General features: G+C 28.9%; 2 protein-coding genes across 2 annotated transcripts in view; one reads left to right on the forward strand and one right to left on the reverse strand.

Annotated features, from left to right (window-relative positions):
* The window catches only part of Ent3 (equilibrative nucleoside transporter 3), a 9,866-nt gene extending 4,933 nt beyond the window's left edge, over positions 1-4,933 (forward strand). Inside the window, exons 7-9 of the mRNA XM_014415669.3 lie at positions 1,521-1,708; positions 2,063-2,303; positions 4,101-4,933. Coding sequence (XP_014271155.1) covers positions 1,521-1,708; positions 2,063-2,303; positions 4,101-4,375 — 704 coding nt within the window. The 3' untranslated portion in view covers positions 4,376-4,933. The remainder of the gene's footprint in view (positions 1-1,520; positions 1,709-2,062; positions 2,304-4,100) is intronic.
* A 148-nt stretch (positions 4,934-5,081) lies between these two features.
* LOC106677640 (ubiquitin domain-containing protein UBFD1) lies at positions 5,082-14,114 on the reverse strand. The gene is made up of 7 exons (XM_014415677.3): positions 13,953-14,114; positions 13,582-13,770; positions 13,367-13,518; positions 13,173-13,292; positions 10,437-10,625; positions 6,447-6,545; positions 5,082-5,250 (listed from the first exon to the last, which is right to left on the reverse strand). The coding sequence occupies exons 1-7, from the start codon at positions 13,981-13,983 to the stop codon at positions 5,242-5,244; spliced, it is 789 nt and encodes a 262-aa protein (XP_014271163.1). The 5' UTR covers positions 13,984-14,114; the 3' UTR covers positions 5,082-5,241.
* Positions 14,115-14,218: the final 104 nt, after the last annotated feature.

A 14,218-nucleotide genomic window follows, 5' to 3' on the forward strand; every position in this document is an offset into this window, starting at 1 on the left:
AGTTGGATGGTGACTGCATTAAATTAATCCTCCTTAGCCTCCTATTCATAAAGTATAAACATTTGTGTTTACATGGATAAAAGTTGTATTGAACGGAATTAATAAGAAAACAATCTAGAATCAAAATAAACAACGAACAAACGAAAAACGACAGGACTTTTTGAATGCCCTGGTACTTTACATCAGCAATATCCAGACCATAATTATAAAAATATTTTTACCGCTCTATCTAATAAAATTTCTAAGTATGTTCTCACTTACTCATAAATACTATAAAAATTTAATTTATGGTTTCATCATAAAATTAGCAGCGATACCTAGTACTACTATTAGTATATGCAGTAGTACTCTAACACTACTGCTGTTAGAATACAGACCATTTAGATTATTTTTTAAACTTTTTACTTGAGAAATAGAGAAACATAATATTATGAGAAACAGATTTATAAATTTTCCAACCCAGCTTATTAACCTGTAGAAAACAAAAAATACAACTGAAGGGAACCAGGGCATCTCAAGATTTCTTACACATTCTTAGCAAAGATTTTATTTATTTTATCATGAATCTAAAAACTGTGACCTTTATTCTAAAATCTTCATCTTTTGAATAAAATAAAGTTTTCAGTTTTAAAGATTCACAAAAAATTTTACATAAGTTTTAAGTAATAAAAAGTGCTTTGACAAGTGAATTTTCTAAGTACTTTTTTGTGTTCTTAACAGATAATAAATGCATCAAACTTTATACTTCAGATAATAAATGTAGTAAAGAAGCTTTGGAACTAAGGTCACAAGGTGTTAATTCATTTAGTATTTTTCCTGAAGGAAACACCAATATTTACAAATAAAGGGTCAGAGGAAAAACAGTCTATTTTTTTAAATATGAGCTAGCAGTGCTCTATTGAAATTTAATTAAACTTTTCTATAAAACTATTTATTCATTTGGTAAAAAGAACAAAATCCATGGGAAAAAGAAACCAATATGTAATACTGAGGAAGAGATAGAAATAGGTTATTATATTATATTGAAGAAAACAAAAAAGTATAAAAAGTTACTTATCATTTATCCCCTGTACCCTTCAAATGTAAACAAAATTACTTAATACTCATTTTAATCAAGTTTAGAAAATCGGCTCATCAATGTTTGGACTCAGAATAAAGCAAATATGTCTGCAAATCAACCATTTTTTGATTGAACAACTAGTAAGTAAATGTCAGTGTAGCATTACCCTGTTCAAATGAGGCAATCATACCGTAAAGTAGTTTTAATAAAAAATTAGAAACTCCTCTCACTCTTTCCTTTCTTGCACTATAGGTAAGGAATGTGTACATTTTAAAAGTATTTACTTATTTATTGGAACACTTTTGTGATACCCAACTTCATATAATTAGTATTTCATAAATATAAAAAAGGATATCATTTTAGTTAATCTGTTATATGAAATTTATGTATTCTAACTGTAGTATACATAATATACTGATATTAACCCTTCTGTAGATATTAAATTTTGTCTCATTTTCAGAGGGACTGAAAGCAAGATGGGAAGTAGCACAAAACATCTGGCACTATATGCTCGCAATCAGTTTGGTATACATGGTTACATTAAGTTTATATCCTGGAATAGTATCAGAAATCGTCTCTTGCAAATTTGGATCTTGGATGCCTGTAATACTTATGGCTGCTTTTAATGGATCTGATCTAATAGGAAAGGTAAAATAAAAAATCTTATTAAAAGGCCATATACCTGACAGAATTCAAAATTTAAAACACTAAAATATATTCAATATATTATCAAGTAGAAACTTGGAACTCATAAACCAGTTAAGATATGCAACCAAATATTTATTTCAGGTTACCTTGATATAGAAAATAGTTGTATTTATATAATTCTTTCTTATTAATTTTGTCAAATATCTACAGAACAAATAAGGATGAACTATACCATTTCAATTCTGCTAATTATTGAGCACTATTAAAACATGTTTCATACTTCTGTTTTAACCCACAATAAAAACTCAAAATATGAATAATATATCTTTTTAATGTTTTGGTTATCATTTTCAGATGATAGCTTCTCTTGTCTATGAATGGCCCCGCACACGTCTTCTCATTTTCGCTGTAGCAAGAATATCTATGATACCATCTTTACTTCTTTGTGCAATGCCACGTGAAAGACCAATCACCCCAGGTGAAGGGTATCCATTGTTTTTCTCTATGCTTCTTGGAACTACAAATGGTGTTATCGGAAGCGTACCTATGATCCAAGCACCGAGCAGAGTTTCTGAACAGCACAGAGAGCTAGCTGGTAGCTATGACATTTGAATTTCCTACCCAAGTTATTCCACATCCTATAATTGATAAATAATCAAATCTTTAAATCGAGAATGTAGGCTAAATTTATTGTCTACATCTTCAAAATTATATTTTGTATACCCCACTTTTAGTACATCAGTATTATATCTTTAAATTACATATTGCGTTATTTTAATGTATGAATTAAACATTAAAATCTAAAAAATTAAATATTATGGTTTTTCAAGTTCATCACATTGAAATTCAAAGTTACACTAATAGACAACAAAGTATCATAGCAGTATGACTATGGTAAAGTAGACCCATCATGAAATAATTCGGAAATCATGTTCTTGAAAAGAACACAATCAGTTATCTCTCATTTGACAGTCAACAAATTAATTCTTTTCTTAAGTTCCTTGCTCAACTATAAACTTAAAATTAGTCAACTTCTTAAAGCAATAAAAAAATTCTAAGAGGAAAGGTAATTCACCTATGTGACAAAAGCTTCAGTGCCATTTTTGGGATTAAGCAAAATATATAGCGATAATAATGTCAACTACTGACAAGGGGAGGCACATGGATCCAAAAGCTTTTTTGTTGTTACTAGGTAGAAAAATATTGGACAGGTGTCTGAGGTTTCTGGCCAATGCGCCTCAGGAGCTAAGAAAAAAATATTTTTTATAATTTTTGATATTATTCTTCTGCCACCTTTGCTCTACATGTATTTAATAGTAATTATATAAGAGTTAATTTTTTTTTATTATTATAGAATAAGAACAAAACATTGTTGATTGTATTAAATGAGCTTAAGGGTATAAAAAATTTCAAAAACCAAAAGTTGTTTCCGGTAAAACAGACTGATAAAATTTTGTTTAGGGAAAACTAAGTCAGATTCATCCTTTGAAACCCTTAAATACCAATTTTTGTACAATTAAAAAATTATAAATTTCTGGGCTTCACATTAGGAGGAAATGTGAAGTCGTTTCTGCTGATGTCCCTAGTTCACAAAATAAATTCATAACTCCTCATAATGTTATCCAAATTAAATGTAAATACAACTGTTGGAAAGCTGAATTTCTCCTCTTCAACACATTTCTTGAATTTTCAAAACCCCTGAATATGAATTTCTATAAGCAACAAAAAATATTTTACCTGGCCCAAATTGCAACATCAGTCTGTCTGAATTGTAACAATATGGTTACTCATATCAGAGGTTTCTGTCATATATATCTTGCTTGTACCAGCGAGGTAAAATATTTTTCATGAAAATTTTTATTGCGGGTTTTTTAGGAATCTGAATAGTTTTTTCTGAAAAAAAAAAAAAAAAATGGTTTTTTGACCTACAATATACAGACAATACTTTTTGTTATTCTACATCCAAAAACAAATCGAATGGTATAGTACTACCTTCATATACCAAAATCATAGCACAGTATTAAAATAATTTAGCCCCACTGAATAAGCAAAGTGGAATAAAATATTCTTTTTAAAGAAAACAACATAACATATTAGTTGTTGAAGTCTTTAGAAAAAATCGAGAAGCAATATAAGAAAGATACCCAACTGTAATGGGAGCCATAGCATTATGTAAGAAATCAATTAATTCAGCAAGTATGTTAACTAAATAATAATTATTTTTCTCTTTTCAAAATGACAACCTAACAACTAAACTACTCCATTGATATTTTTATCTAAATATATCATTAAAGAAATTAGTTAGAAAAAATACTTATTTCAATAGATAATAAATTTTCCAACAATTAATGGCATGTTGTACTTCAAACTTTGATTTAAAAATATATTTTAGGAAACATAATGACGCTGTCCTACAATTTTGGGCTTACAGCAGGATCTTTGCTGGCTTACGTATTCAAAGCAATGCTCGGAGCTCCATTAGCAGATCCATGTGGTTCGACCAGATCATTATCTACAAACTTGAGTGCTTACTATTATACAACTCTTTCACCTCAAGTTGCTACATCATTGACTACCACAACCTTAACAACGTTAACTTCTGTAACTACTATAGCTACTAATATTTCTACAGTTCTCAGTCCTTTAAATGCTACAGCTGGAGTTTGAAATGGTAATAGATCTCCAAAAATTATGAATTTCAAAAGTTAATTAGATTTAAATATTAAAAGAGTATTAAAATAGTAGCTTTGTAGAGGCAATTGAGCTAAATACTCGACCATGACCCTCTGAATGTTTATTTCTCATCCAAACAAGTAGTTATAAATGACATAGTAACTAAGTACCAGAACATTGTAAATAGTAAAATATTCTATTAGAAATATTGAGGTTTTAATTTAGTTATATACATTTTATAATACCATTTATTTGTATCAGTAACTTTGATTTAAAAAATAAAGTATTAATCAAAATGTAAATATTAAACTTATAAAATTTTTGTTTCATTATCTCTCTTTTTATATTGTAATTAAATTTGTTTTTACATTTTATAGAGACAATTCACCTAAAAAATAAAATAAAAAATGCACTGAATCACTGGCGAAAATATTCTTCCTAAACTACATAATACAGATCTTATGGAGTCAGCATGATTTCAAGAACAAGTACACTTACATGATTATCTCTCATATCAACTAAGTAGAAAATGTTCAATTTAAAATTTTAATTAAAACAAAAAAAATCAGAAAAACATATTTATCAAATATTTTTTTACTAATTCAATTTTATTAAAAGAAATAAACACTCGGAAAGTCTTAGAATACTGAACTAGATGTCTAAAAAAATATAAAATTATGTGTATATATAAAGCAATTAATAAACAATAAAAACACAATTATATTTTAGTTTTTAATAATAATATGCATTGATTGACACATATTGTGTAATTTAGTACAAAAAAGTAAGTAGACATATCTTCTTTTGAAACACTTAGTAAAATTACAATAACACAGCACCTGTTGCAGTTTTATGATCTTTCAGGCTTCCTGTAAATAAGATAAAATAATTTTATCAATGTTGTTAATGTTTATATATATGTCTATATAGATGTAAATATATTTATTGATAATGTTTGTGTTGTTTAAAAAATTATAGCTTTATTTCCTTATCACTAAAACTTCATGAGAGTGCCTAGTAAATCGATAAGTATGAGTGGGTTTCCATTGCATTATGTTTATAAAACTAACAGATTTTTTTCCCCAATATAACATTATCTAAACAAAAATGATTTAAAATTAATTAAGTTAACTAACTCATGAGATATGGTAACAATGAAAATTCTTTTTTACCAACACACATAAATATTGTTTCTACGGTTACACATATTGAATATTAGCTAACCACTTTTCACTGTCATTAAATTTGCAGAAAATCCTCAGCAGTTTTTTCCATTAAAAAAATCTGTAAACTGAGTGTGCCGGCCAGTAGGATGACAGTCTAAAGTGGTTTGTTTGAACAAGTCTATTATTACAAAGAAAGATAATATTTGAAGGGTGTAGGGGCAAAACAATCATAGTCATTTCTTTTTTTCAAATTTGAATTATCAGTGCAGTCAATGAAAGTTTAATGAAATCTTCCGATGCAACTAATCATTTATTTGACAAAATGAACAGTCCTTGGCATTAGTTTTTTTTTACCTCCTATCTCGCCATTTCTGGCATAAGGGATGGTTAACATACAGGTTACCAACCTACTTTAACCAGAGTGGGGAGTTGAGTATTCATTCCATGGGGCTACCACAAAATAAAAGTCAACCCACACAGGTTGGTTTCAAACTGGCCCCATTGTGGAACCGAAGATTGTGATTGTGTTGCCTTATGCCATGCAATACGGCAAAAGAAATAGAGATAGTATACTCTATTATGTTGAAGAAAACAAAAAGTATAAAATATGACTCTGAATGTTTTTCCCCAGTACCCTTCCTTCATTTTATAACTACAATGCATTTTTATAATTTAAGGATGTTTCAATGGATTTAGGTTTTTATCAATTTGTTTTCACATTTAAGGAGGCATAACATTTTCGTGAAAAATAGGTAAAACAGTGTTCGAATAGAAAATTTCTCACATGTACTACAAATAGTAAAATCATAACTTTTATAAATAATTCTACAAGTTTAATAAATTTAAAATATTTTGGTCAAAACTATAATAATGATTTGTCAGCATATAAGATAACTTACCCAGGGGCCTAATACTGCATCTTTGATTGAATCAACATATTGAGCAGGAACCCAGTAGACCCAGTATCTCGAAGCTTCAGTTGTACCCAACTGAATGCCCTGCAAATTGATCAATATATATTATTAATATATTTTTCACAATAAATTGAAGGATTCAAAGTTAATAATTCACTTGGAGGAGCAAGTAAAAAAAATCAGAGAATAATGAACAGAACACTACATAAAATAATATTTTTAATTTAAATTTATATAATGAATGATAAGTTAAATATTTCTCATTCGTTAATAAAATAAGGTAACCCACATACCATAAATGAATGTATATGAAAAAGGGCCCATAAATCAAGGGATATATCTACCTATCTAGTCAAGAATCAGCAAGTGATCATGATGTCATTGCCTAGGGTACCAAAGGTATAAGGTCGGCACTAAACAGAAATAGGGTATATTCCCGAGAAAAAACTTATGAATAAAGAATACAGTAAGTATTCAACCTATAACCAATTCAACCCTAAATAAGTATTCAACTGATAAGCAACCTAGCACCAACTAAAACAAATGATGCACAACCAGAAAAATGGTCTATGAGAGGTAAATTGGCATTTTATATAAATAGATTCTACTTCTAAATCGCAAAATAAAAAAAAAATTAAATATTATTGCAATGGCATCGAGGTATTTGCTTATGATACCCAATTTGGAAACTACAGTTAAATACTGTTAACACATTATTCTAGTGACATCTTGTCTCAACCATCATATAGTAGGATACGTGTGAAATTTGTTGGAACCTGGCTAACATGAAATATCATTATGACATGAAATGAAAATATTAAAACAATTTCCAAACCAGTAGGTAGATAAGTGGAAAATTAATGTATTCTTGGTCAATTTTCAATTTCAACCACTATTTTTGCTTACTCATACTACAACTTGTATATTTCCTGGATAATCTAATAATTGCAAAATTAATATCATAACTCAAAAACCCATGGTTTTTTAACTAAAATTTTTTTTTTTTAAAATAAGCAGTCTCAAAAACATAGAAACTGGCAATAAAATAATTTTGTCCAGCTAAAACTGTCATATACCCCACTGTGTGATGTGACATTGTGGGCAGGTAAAATATTTTTTATTTCAAAAAAATTCAAATGGGGGTTTCAAAGATATTAAAATCGAATATGCCTTCTTTTCTTTAAAAAAAAATATATTCACATTCAGGAATTAAGGAACATAAATTCTACTTCAAATTTCATACCAGAAATGACAGCTGTAACACTACAAACTTTTACCAACTTCAAAACATGAACCTTGAAAACGACTTACCTTATCAAAACACAAGGTTAATCATTAGTCTCTAGAGAGATGTACTGACTTTATAAAATCATATTGTAGACTTTTTCGGACTTACAAGGTATCACAGCTATATCTTACAAGTAATCCGACTGAGAAATATCCATATTGATTAAGGACTACCAAATAAATATTGCTAACTCAAAAGAGAGAATGTTGTCAAAGGATATAGAAAGCCCTGGTAAACCTCCAAAGGGTGTCTTGTAATTGTTTACCAATGTTTAAAAAAAATGAGAAGATCTCAAAGGCAACAAAAAAGTTGACAAAGACAAAAAAGAAAATTGATATTTTATGTTTTTGTAAGCATCAAATTTGTATTGATTAGGAACCAATAATTAAAAAAATACAGTCTAAGTTAGGTAATTCTAAGTTAAAGCATTGTAAACCAAATCTTCTTTAAAAATAATAGAATTTTTTTTGTTTAACCATTTAAAGCGGCTAATAGAAAGAGATTCTTTAAATGAAGGATCCACCTAGAAGATACAATTATAAAAATATTTTATACCAGAGTCTTATTTAAGATTTCCTAAATCCATAAGGAGTAAATAACGAAAAACTGAAAAACAATTGTTTACGGTCATTGACACTTTTTGTTTAAACAGAGTAATATATATTTTCAACCAAATATATAAAAAAAAAAAAAGTCAGATAATTAAATTTTTCATGAAAATTAGTCTTTATAATTGAGAATCTGTAATCATTAGAGTTTGTCATCACGATCTTACAATTAAGAGTCATCATAACTGATTCTTAAAAAAAATGTTACTGATTTTTTCCGGTTTTCCAGGTCTAGACAACCCCAGATACTCCCACAATATAAAGGTTTCACTGTTGCATCTCCTTTTTTCCATTTTTTCCCCTAACTGGTAATAAATACACAAATAATTTAGTAGTTGGGTTATGTCAAAATGTATATTTTGGGAAAATATTTGTAATTCTACAATATATTTTAAGACATTTCCAGTTATAATAAGTTCATAGAATTATTTATTTATTCTTCTATTTCTTATTTTGTGAAAATGTGAAACAGCCAATAGTTGTGGATAATTAAAACATCCAATAAAAATTAAAAAAAAAAACAAAATGAAAAAAAAAAAACAGCCAATAGGCTAAAATCTCATGATCTGCGAAAAATAAATTAGTAATAATAATTACAAGTACTAATTAGATAGTAAATAAAAAAGATAAATAAATAAAAAGAAGTTTCACAATTAGTGTAATAAATAAATAATAACATAAAATCAATTACAATTTTACTTTAACTCTTCACTAATTCTAGAATCCCTGTGAGAAAGTTGGTTTTTGAAGCCTAGAGGGTTGCTGCCGTTTAAGTTGGTAACTATCTCACCCCATTTGCATGTAAACAAAAGCATTTTTTTCTCATTACGTTCACTATATACGTGCAATAACAATTGAAAATCGGACTGTTCATTCTGGAGAAAATCAAAAAAGTAAATTCTGCTGATTTTGGTGCATTCTACTAAGCAGTACACTTTTACTTAGCCTTAAATAATTCTTTCTAAACAGCACCATATTAAAATTTTTCAAGCCCCCCCCTTTTTTTTTGTTGATAATTTTCAAATTATGTCTCATCTTTCTAACATATCCATTCACACATGTCTTAGGAAGTGTGGTTTTGAAATAATTAAAGATCTATTTAAAGTTGTGTTTACCACTGTTACTTTCATAAACAAAGTGATAGAACGAACAATCATTTAATTATTTTTAGGATATTAAATTTAATATTGAAAATCCATTTTATAAACTATTAAATTAATATTTTTTTAACTGTAATGAGAAAATCCTAACAGTTTACCGGACCAAATTGACTGCACATCTTTACTCTATATCTATCACAAGCAAATTGATTTATCCATTATGTAGATCTATTTTGAACCTTTTCCCTTAAAATGTGTAGACAGCATTGGATTAAAAGTGATCATTTTATGATTGTCAGTAACACATAGTTTTCTAAACCTTAAATTGTTATATGTAAGAAGATGGTCAGGGTTGCGGTCAAAAAAAGAATAAATAGTTATAAACTTTGTAAATTTAAGTTTTACGGTCAACCATATATACATATTTAAATTGTTATAGTTTTTGTAAGTTAAAAATTGAATTTTCCAGACTGAAATAGGAATAAAAAGTCTGCTAAGTACATATCTATCATGTACATAGAATTTCTTTCTCACCATTTCTACTTTGTAGAGAGGAACATAATTTAAGGTTAAAGAAAAAATTTTCCAGATCATAGGAAGTTTGGTATTAATGCAGGGAATGAAAACAAATTATGTCCTCAGAAACAGAAATTTCCACTTGTAATATGAACTCTATAATAAAGGGAAATATAGTGATAACTATAACCAAATAACTTTTGGTAACAGAAAAAAGTACAATGCACACATCACATCAGTTTTTTTGGTCAATTATCAAGGCTCATTATTGAAAATAATGAAACAAAATCTTAAGTAAATTAGTAATAATTCTGAGCCATGCACGAGTCCTTGTTAGAGGGTAGAACATTTTAAGAACTTTTTGAGAGGTTGATAAAAAAATATACTGACATATATTTTCAAAGTGTTATTTTTTTCACACCAATTTTAATGAACCAAGATAAATAAAAGAAAGAAGACTTACCATGATATGATATTGTAAATGCCCTTCAATAGGTTCGCTAACAATATTTTTGATTGAGGTCATTGGGATTTTCTCGGTCCTTTCTTTAGTCCCGATCCACAATTGGTCTAATTCAAGTTTGAATGTTAGTCTGACTTTTCCACCAGCCATATTTAACATTCCACAAAGTGGAAAAGGAGGTAGAGGTTCCTAATAACAAAAAAATGTGATTGTAATAAGATGGGCTGAAATACTCTGTTCCAATACTTTTAACTTCAAAGAGATTATATTTGTATATAAAGAATAAAATAGACATCTAAGAAATTATGTAATCTACACTCAAAAAACAGGCACTAGAAGTATGTTTATATCATAACATACATAGCTAAAAAGAAACATAGTCACCAATTGACAATGGTGATTAAAAGGATTTAATTCTATAAACAAGTAAGAAAGAAAAGTCATGGAAAGAAAGCAATATGCTTAAGACTCACCCTGTAATGTCTCTCACCAAACTCCAGCCAATTCCCCTTAGATCTTTATATACACTTTCCAGACCAGAGGTCTAAGTACAGTAAGCTCTCAATAATTTGAATTTTTACCCAATTTCTTGAAAAACATTCGATGAATTGAAAACATGTATTTTGGTCTCCTCGGTAATTTGAAATCATAGCAACATCTTACTAGCCAATACATAATAATTTGAAGATAAGAATCTCCAGCTCTCTATAATATAAAGAGTCCCACCTTTCAATATGCAGGGACCTCTCATTTGTTTGTATACATGTACCAATTGAAAGAAACAATTCAAACTATGCTTTTTGAATCTGTGAAGTTGAAATCATCTTTCTAGAGCTGCATGTTCTTTATCTCCTGTTATAACTGCTTCAAAGAGAGAAGATTTGTTAAGTAAAAAATGCAACACACTAACAGAAAATGCAGAACAGCCAGTAAAGCCATGAAAACGTCTGAAGATAAGGACTTCTACCTAAATGTGGTGAGCCGAACTTTGAAGCTTTCTTTTCTATTGACAATGAGCATCGGTGTCCGAGGTGGCTTATCCAATCCTCAACTGTTGATTCCTAAGGATAAGGGCTAGGTAGGAACACAATATATAATAACCACCAACTTCAACCAAACTGAGCAAAACAAAGTTACCTCTCTATGCTCTAACTTCCTAAATTCTTAGAAGGACATAAGATGATTTCTTCTCAACTATCATCGCTATTGAAAATTAATTAGGCAATCCTAGGTAAAAGTTGCTCCTTCATTTTGTAAAAAGTCCATGGTTTTCTCCTCAAAAGAAAATTTAATATGTTGCATACTTGTACATACCATACCTGTTAATTATTTTGTACATATTAAATCTAAAATCATGTAGTATATATACTTTTTATCAACTTCTATGAAATAAATTTCTTTCTCCCTACCTCTAGTTTACTTAAACTCTTATTAGAAGATAGTTGGTTGACCATATTTTGTGTTGTTTCCGGATATAATTTTTATTCCGGACACTATTTTTACTACTGCTTAAATTTGATCACAGCTGTCTACTTCCACAAAAAAGAAAAATATACGATGTTTCAGTTAAGGTTGACACTACTCTTGGTTTACAAATAAAACTACAAAGCCTAAGAAATACATTATAAAATAACACACAAAAAAGTAAACTGAATACCACCCTATTGTTTGGTGTTGGTTAGTAACAATAAAACTGAGTAACAATCAGATCAACTATTGATATAACAACAAATACTGAAAGCTCAAAAACTAAAATAAAGAAATTTTAACAAGAAGATTCTGTGATAATCAATACAATACCGTAATATAACTTGTTTTATTACAAGGACGTGAGAATTTGTCGCTTCCAGGCAGGCACTCAAGAAATCAAAATTAAGATATGTAATATAACACCTAGAACACTTCATTGTGTAACTGAAGGGACCTGGGATTAATTGTAAAATATGGAATAATGGAAAAATAAATTTTAGAAAGTCATCAAACCAGTCATTATATCCCATAATAGCAAGAAGAGAAGTTAATTTGGGAGGGGCAATGAAATTTAAAATTACATTGAAAATGTAATTTTAAGTTCATTAAAACTATATACCAAATTGGGGACCTGAGATGAGATGAAGTGGTAGAATATGAACTTAGGCAGCACAGAGCTACAAGCCAAAAATTTGGAAATAATAGCAGAAGGCAGAATCTTTTAAGAGGATGGTTAAGGTTAAAAAAGACCTGTAAAGCCATCAAAATTGGTGAGGTGTGAATAATACTATGAAACCAGTGAAATATTTTCAAAAGATATCATAGATTCCTCAAAACTAAAGTTTTTTGTTACTAAAATTGTTGAGTTAATTTAAACCAAAAATATTTTTCAGCCACAAACACAACAAATTTTATTTAAACTAGCACTAACATGTCTGAGGAGATAGTGCTTAAACCAAAGAAAAAAAAAAACTAACAGTTGAAAATATATATATTTTTTTCAGGACAGTGGATTACTGTTCATCAAAAATAAGGATATAAAATAACATTTCATAACCTAAAAGCAACATATGTTATCATTAACAAAATATTTAATTTATAAGAGGTAAGCGCCTCAATTTAGTGTTCCAGCTGTGCTAACTAAAAATTTAAGTGGCCATTAGTATAAAGCCAAAACCTAACTAGTACCACTAGGGCAAAAAACATAAGAAACCAAATTTCATAACAAGAGTGACATAAAGTTGTTGAATAAATAACTTGGCTTACTTTGGCATCACGAATACCGGGCAGGACATCATCAGGTATTCCTTTATCAATTATCTTTTTATGTGCTTTTTGACGACATAAAGGTTCTTTACTTACAACATGTGTCTTCTCTTCTGCAACCTATTAATAAACAAAGTGGTAGTAAACATTTTTTAGTAGCTGTACTATAAAAACAAAATAATAGTGATGCTTACGAGAGTACTAGGTGTGGAAACAGCTAGAACATCATCCAACTTAGAACCCACAACCATCACTTTGACTCCAGGGGTGATCCCTATTTCTCGTAAAGTCTTATCATCTTTGGCCAAGCCTTTAAACATTACTTTCTGGAGAGGTTGAGGAACATCTAGATAAAACTTGAATTAATATATGAAACAAAAAAAACTTCTTACAGACTAGCAATACTTACGAATAATGTTCTGAAGATGTTGTTTTAATTTGCTCACTGTTTCATCAAGGGGAAATTGAACATCAAACCTATTTTTGTTGTGAATTACTGTAAAACTAACAATTTCTTTTGGAGAAGAGGATTTATTTTCCTGAAGATTAGCAGCATCAGTCTTTGTGTCTCCATTCTCATCAGGTTTTATAGTCCTTTCTTTAAAATTAAAAATCAAATTGGCAATGGCTAATAGTAATTGATATTCAAATTAAAAAAAAAAAAAAAGGTAAGTCTATATAATATAACGATTATTTCAGTAAGAATGTTCAAAGAAATCTATACACAAACTAATCACATATATTATTATTGTAAATGATTCTTCAACAATCATTTATTACCTGAAACAATATCAGAACCCGTACCCTCCATTTCGAACGCCGAAGCGTTATTATTTATCTTTCATTCCTTGACAGCGCTGACACTAATGAAAAATCAGGTTGACAATCTACAATGAAAATTAAAAACAGAATAACCTCCTCTTTAGGGTCAACCAACATTAAAGTATCACTGTCAAAGCCTTTTGTATCAATACAAATAGGTATACCACCACCATGAAAACGTAACATAAATATAAAATATTACTGTTAAATCAACATTAATATTT

Source organism: Halyomorpha halys, unplaced genomic scaffold, assembly GCF_000696795.3.
Source record: "Halyomorpha halys isolate HHAL.00 unplaced genomic scaffold, Hhal_1.1 Scaffold106.1, whole genome shotgun sequence".
Taxonomy (NCBI): domain Eukaryota; kingdom Metazoa; phylum Arthropoda; class Insecta; order Hemiptera; family Pentatomidae; genus Halyomorpha; species Halyomorpha halys.

Coding starts and splice junctions, on each gene's coding strand:
- LOC106677640 (XM_014415677.3), bottom strand. CDS start 13,983: ATGGAGGGTACGGGTTCTGATATTGTTTCAG. Junction 13,293..13,366: donor TTTCCACACCTAGTACTCTC/GTAAGCATCACT, acceptor GTTTATTAATAG/GTTGCAGAAGAGAAGACACA. Junction 6,546..10,436: donor ATTTACAATATCATATCATG/GTAAGTCTTCTT, acceptor ATCAATTTGCAG/GGCATTCAGTTGGGTACAAC.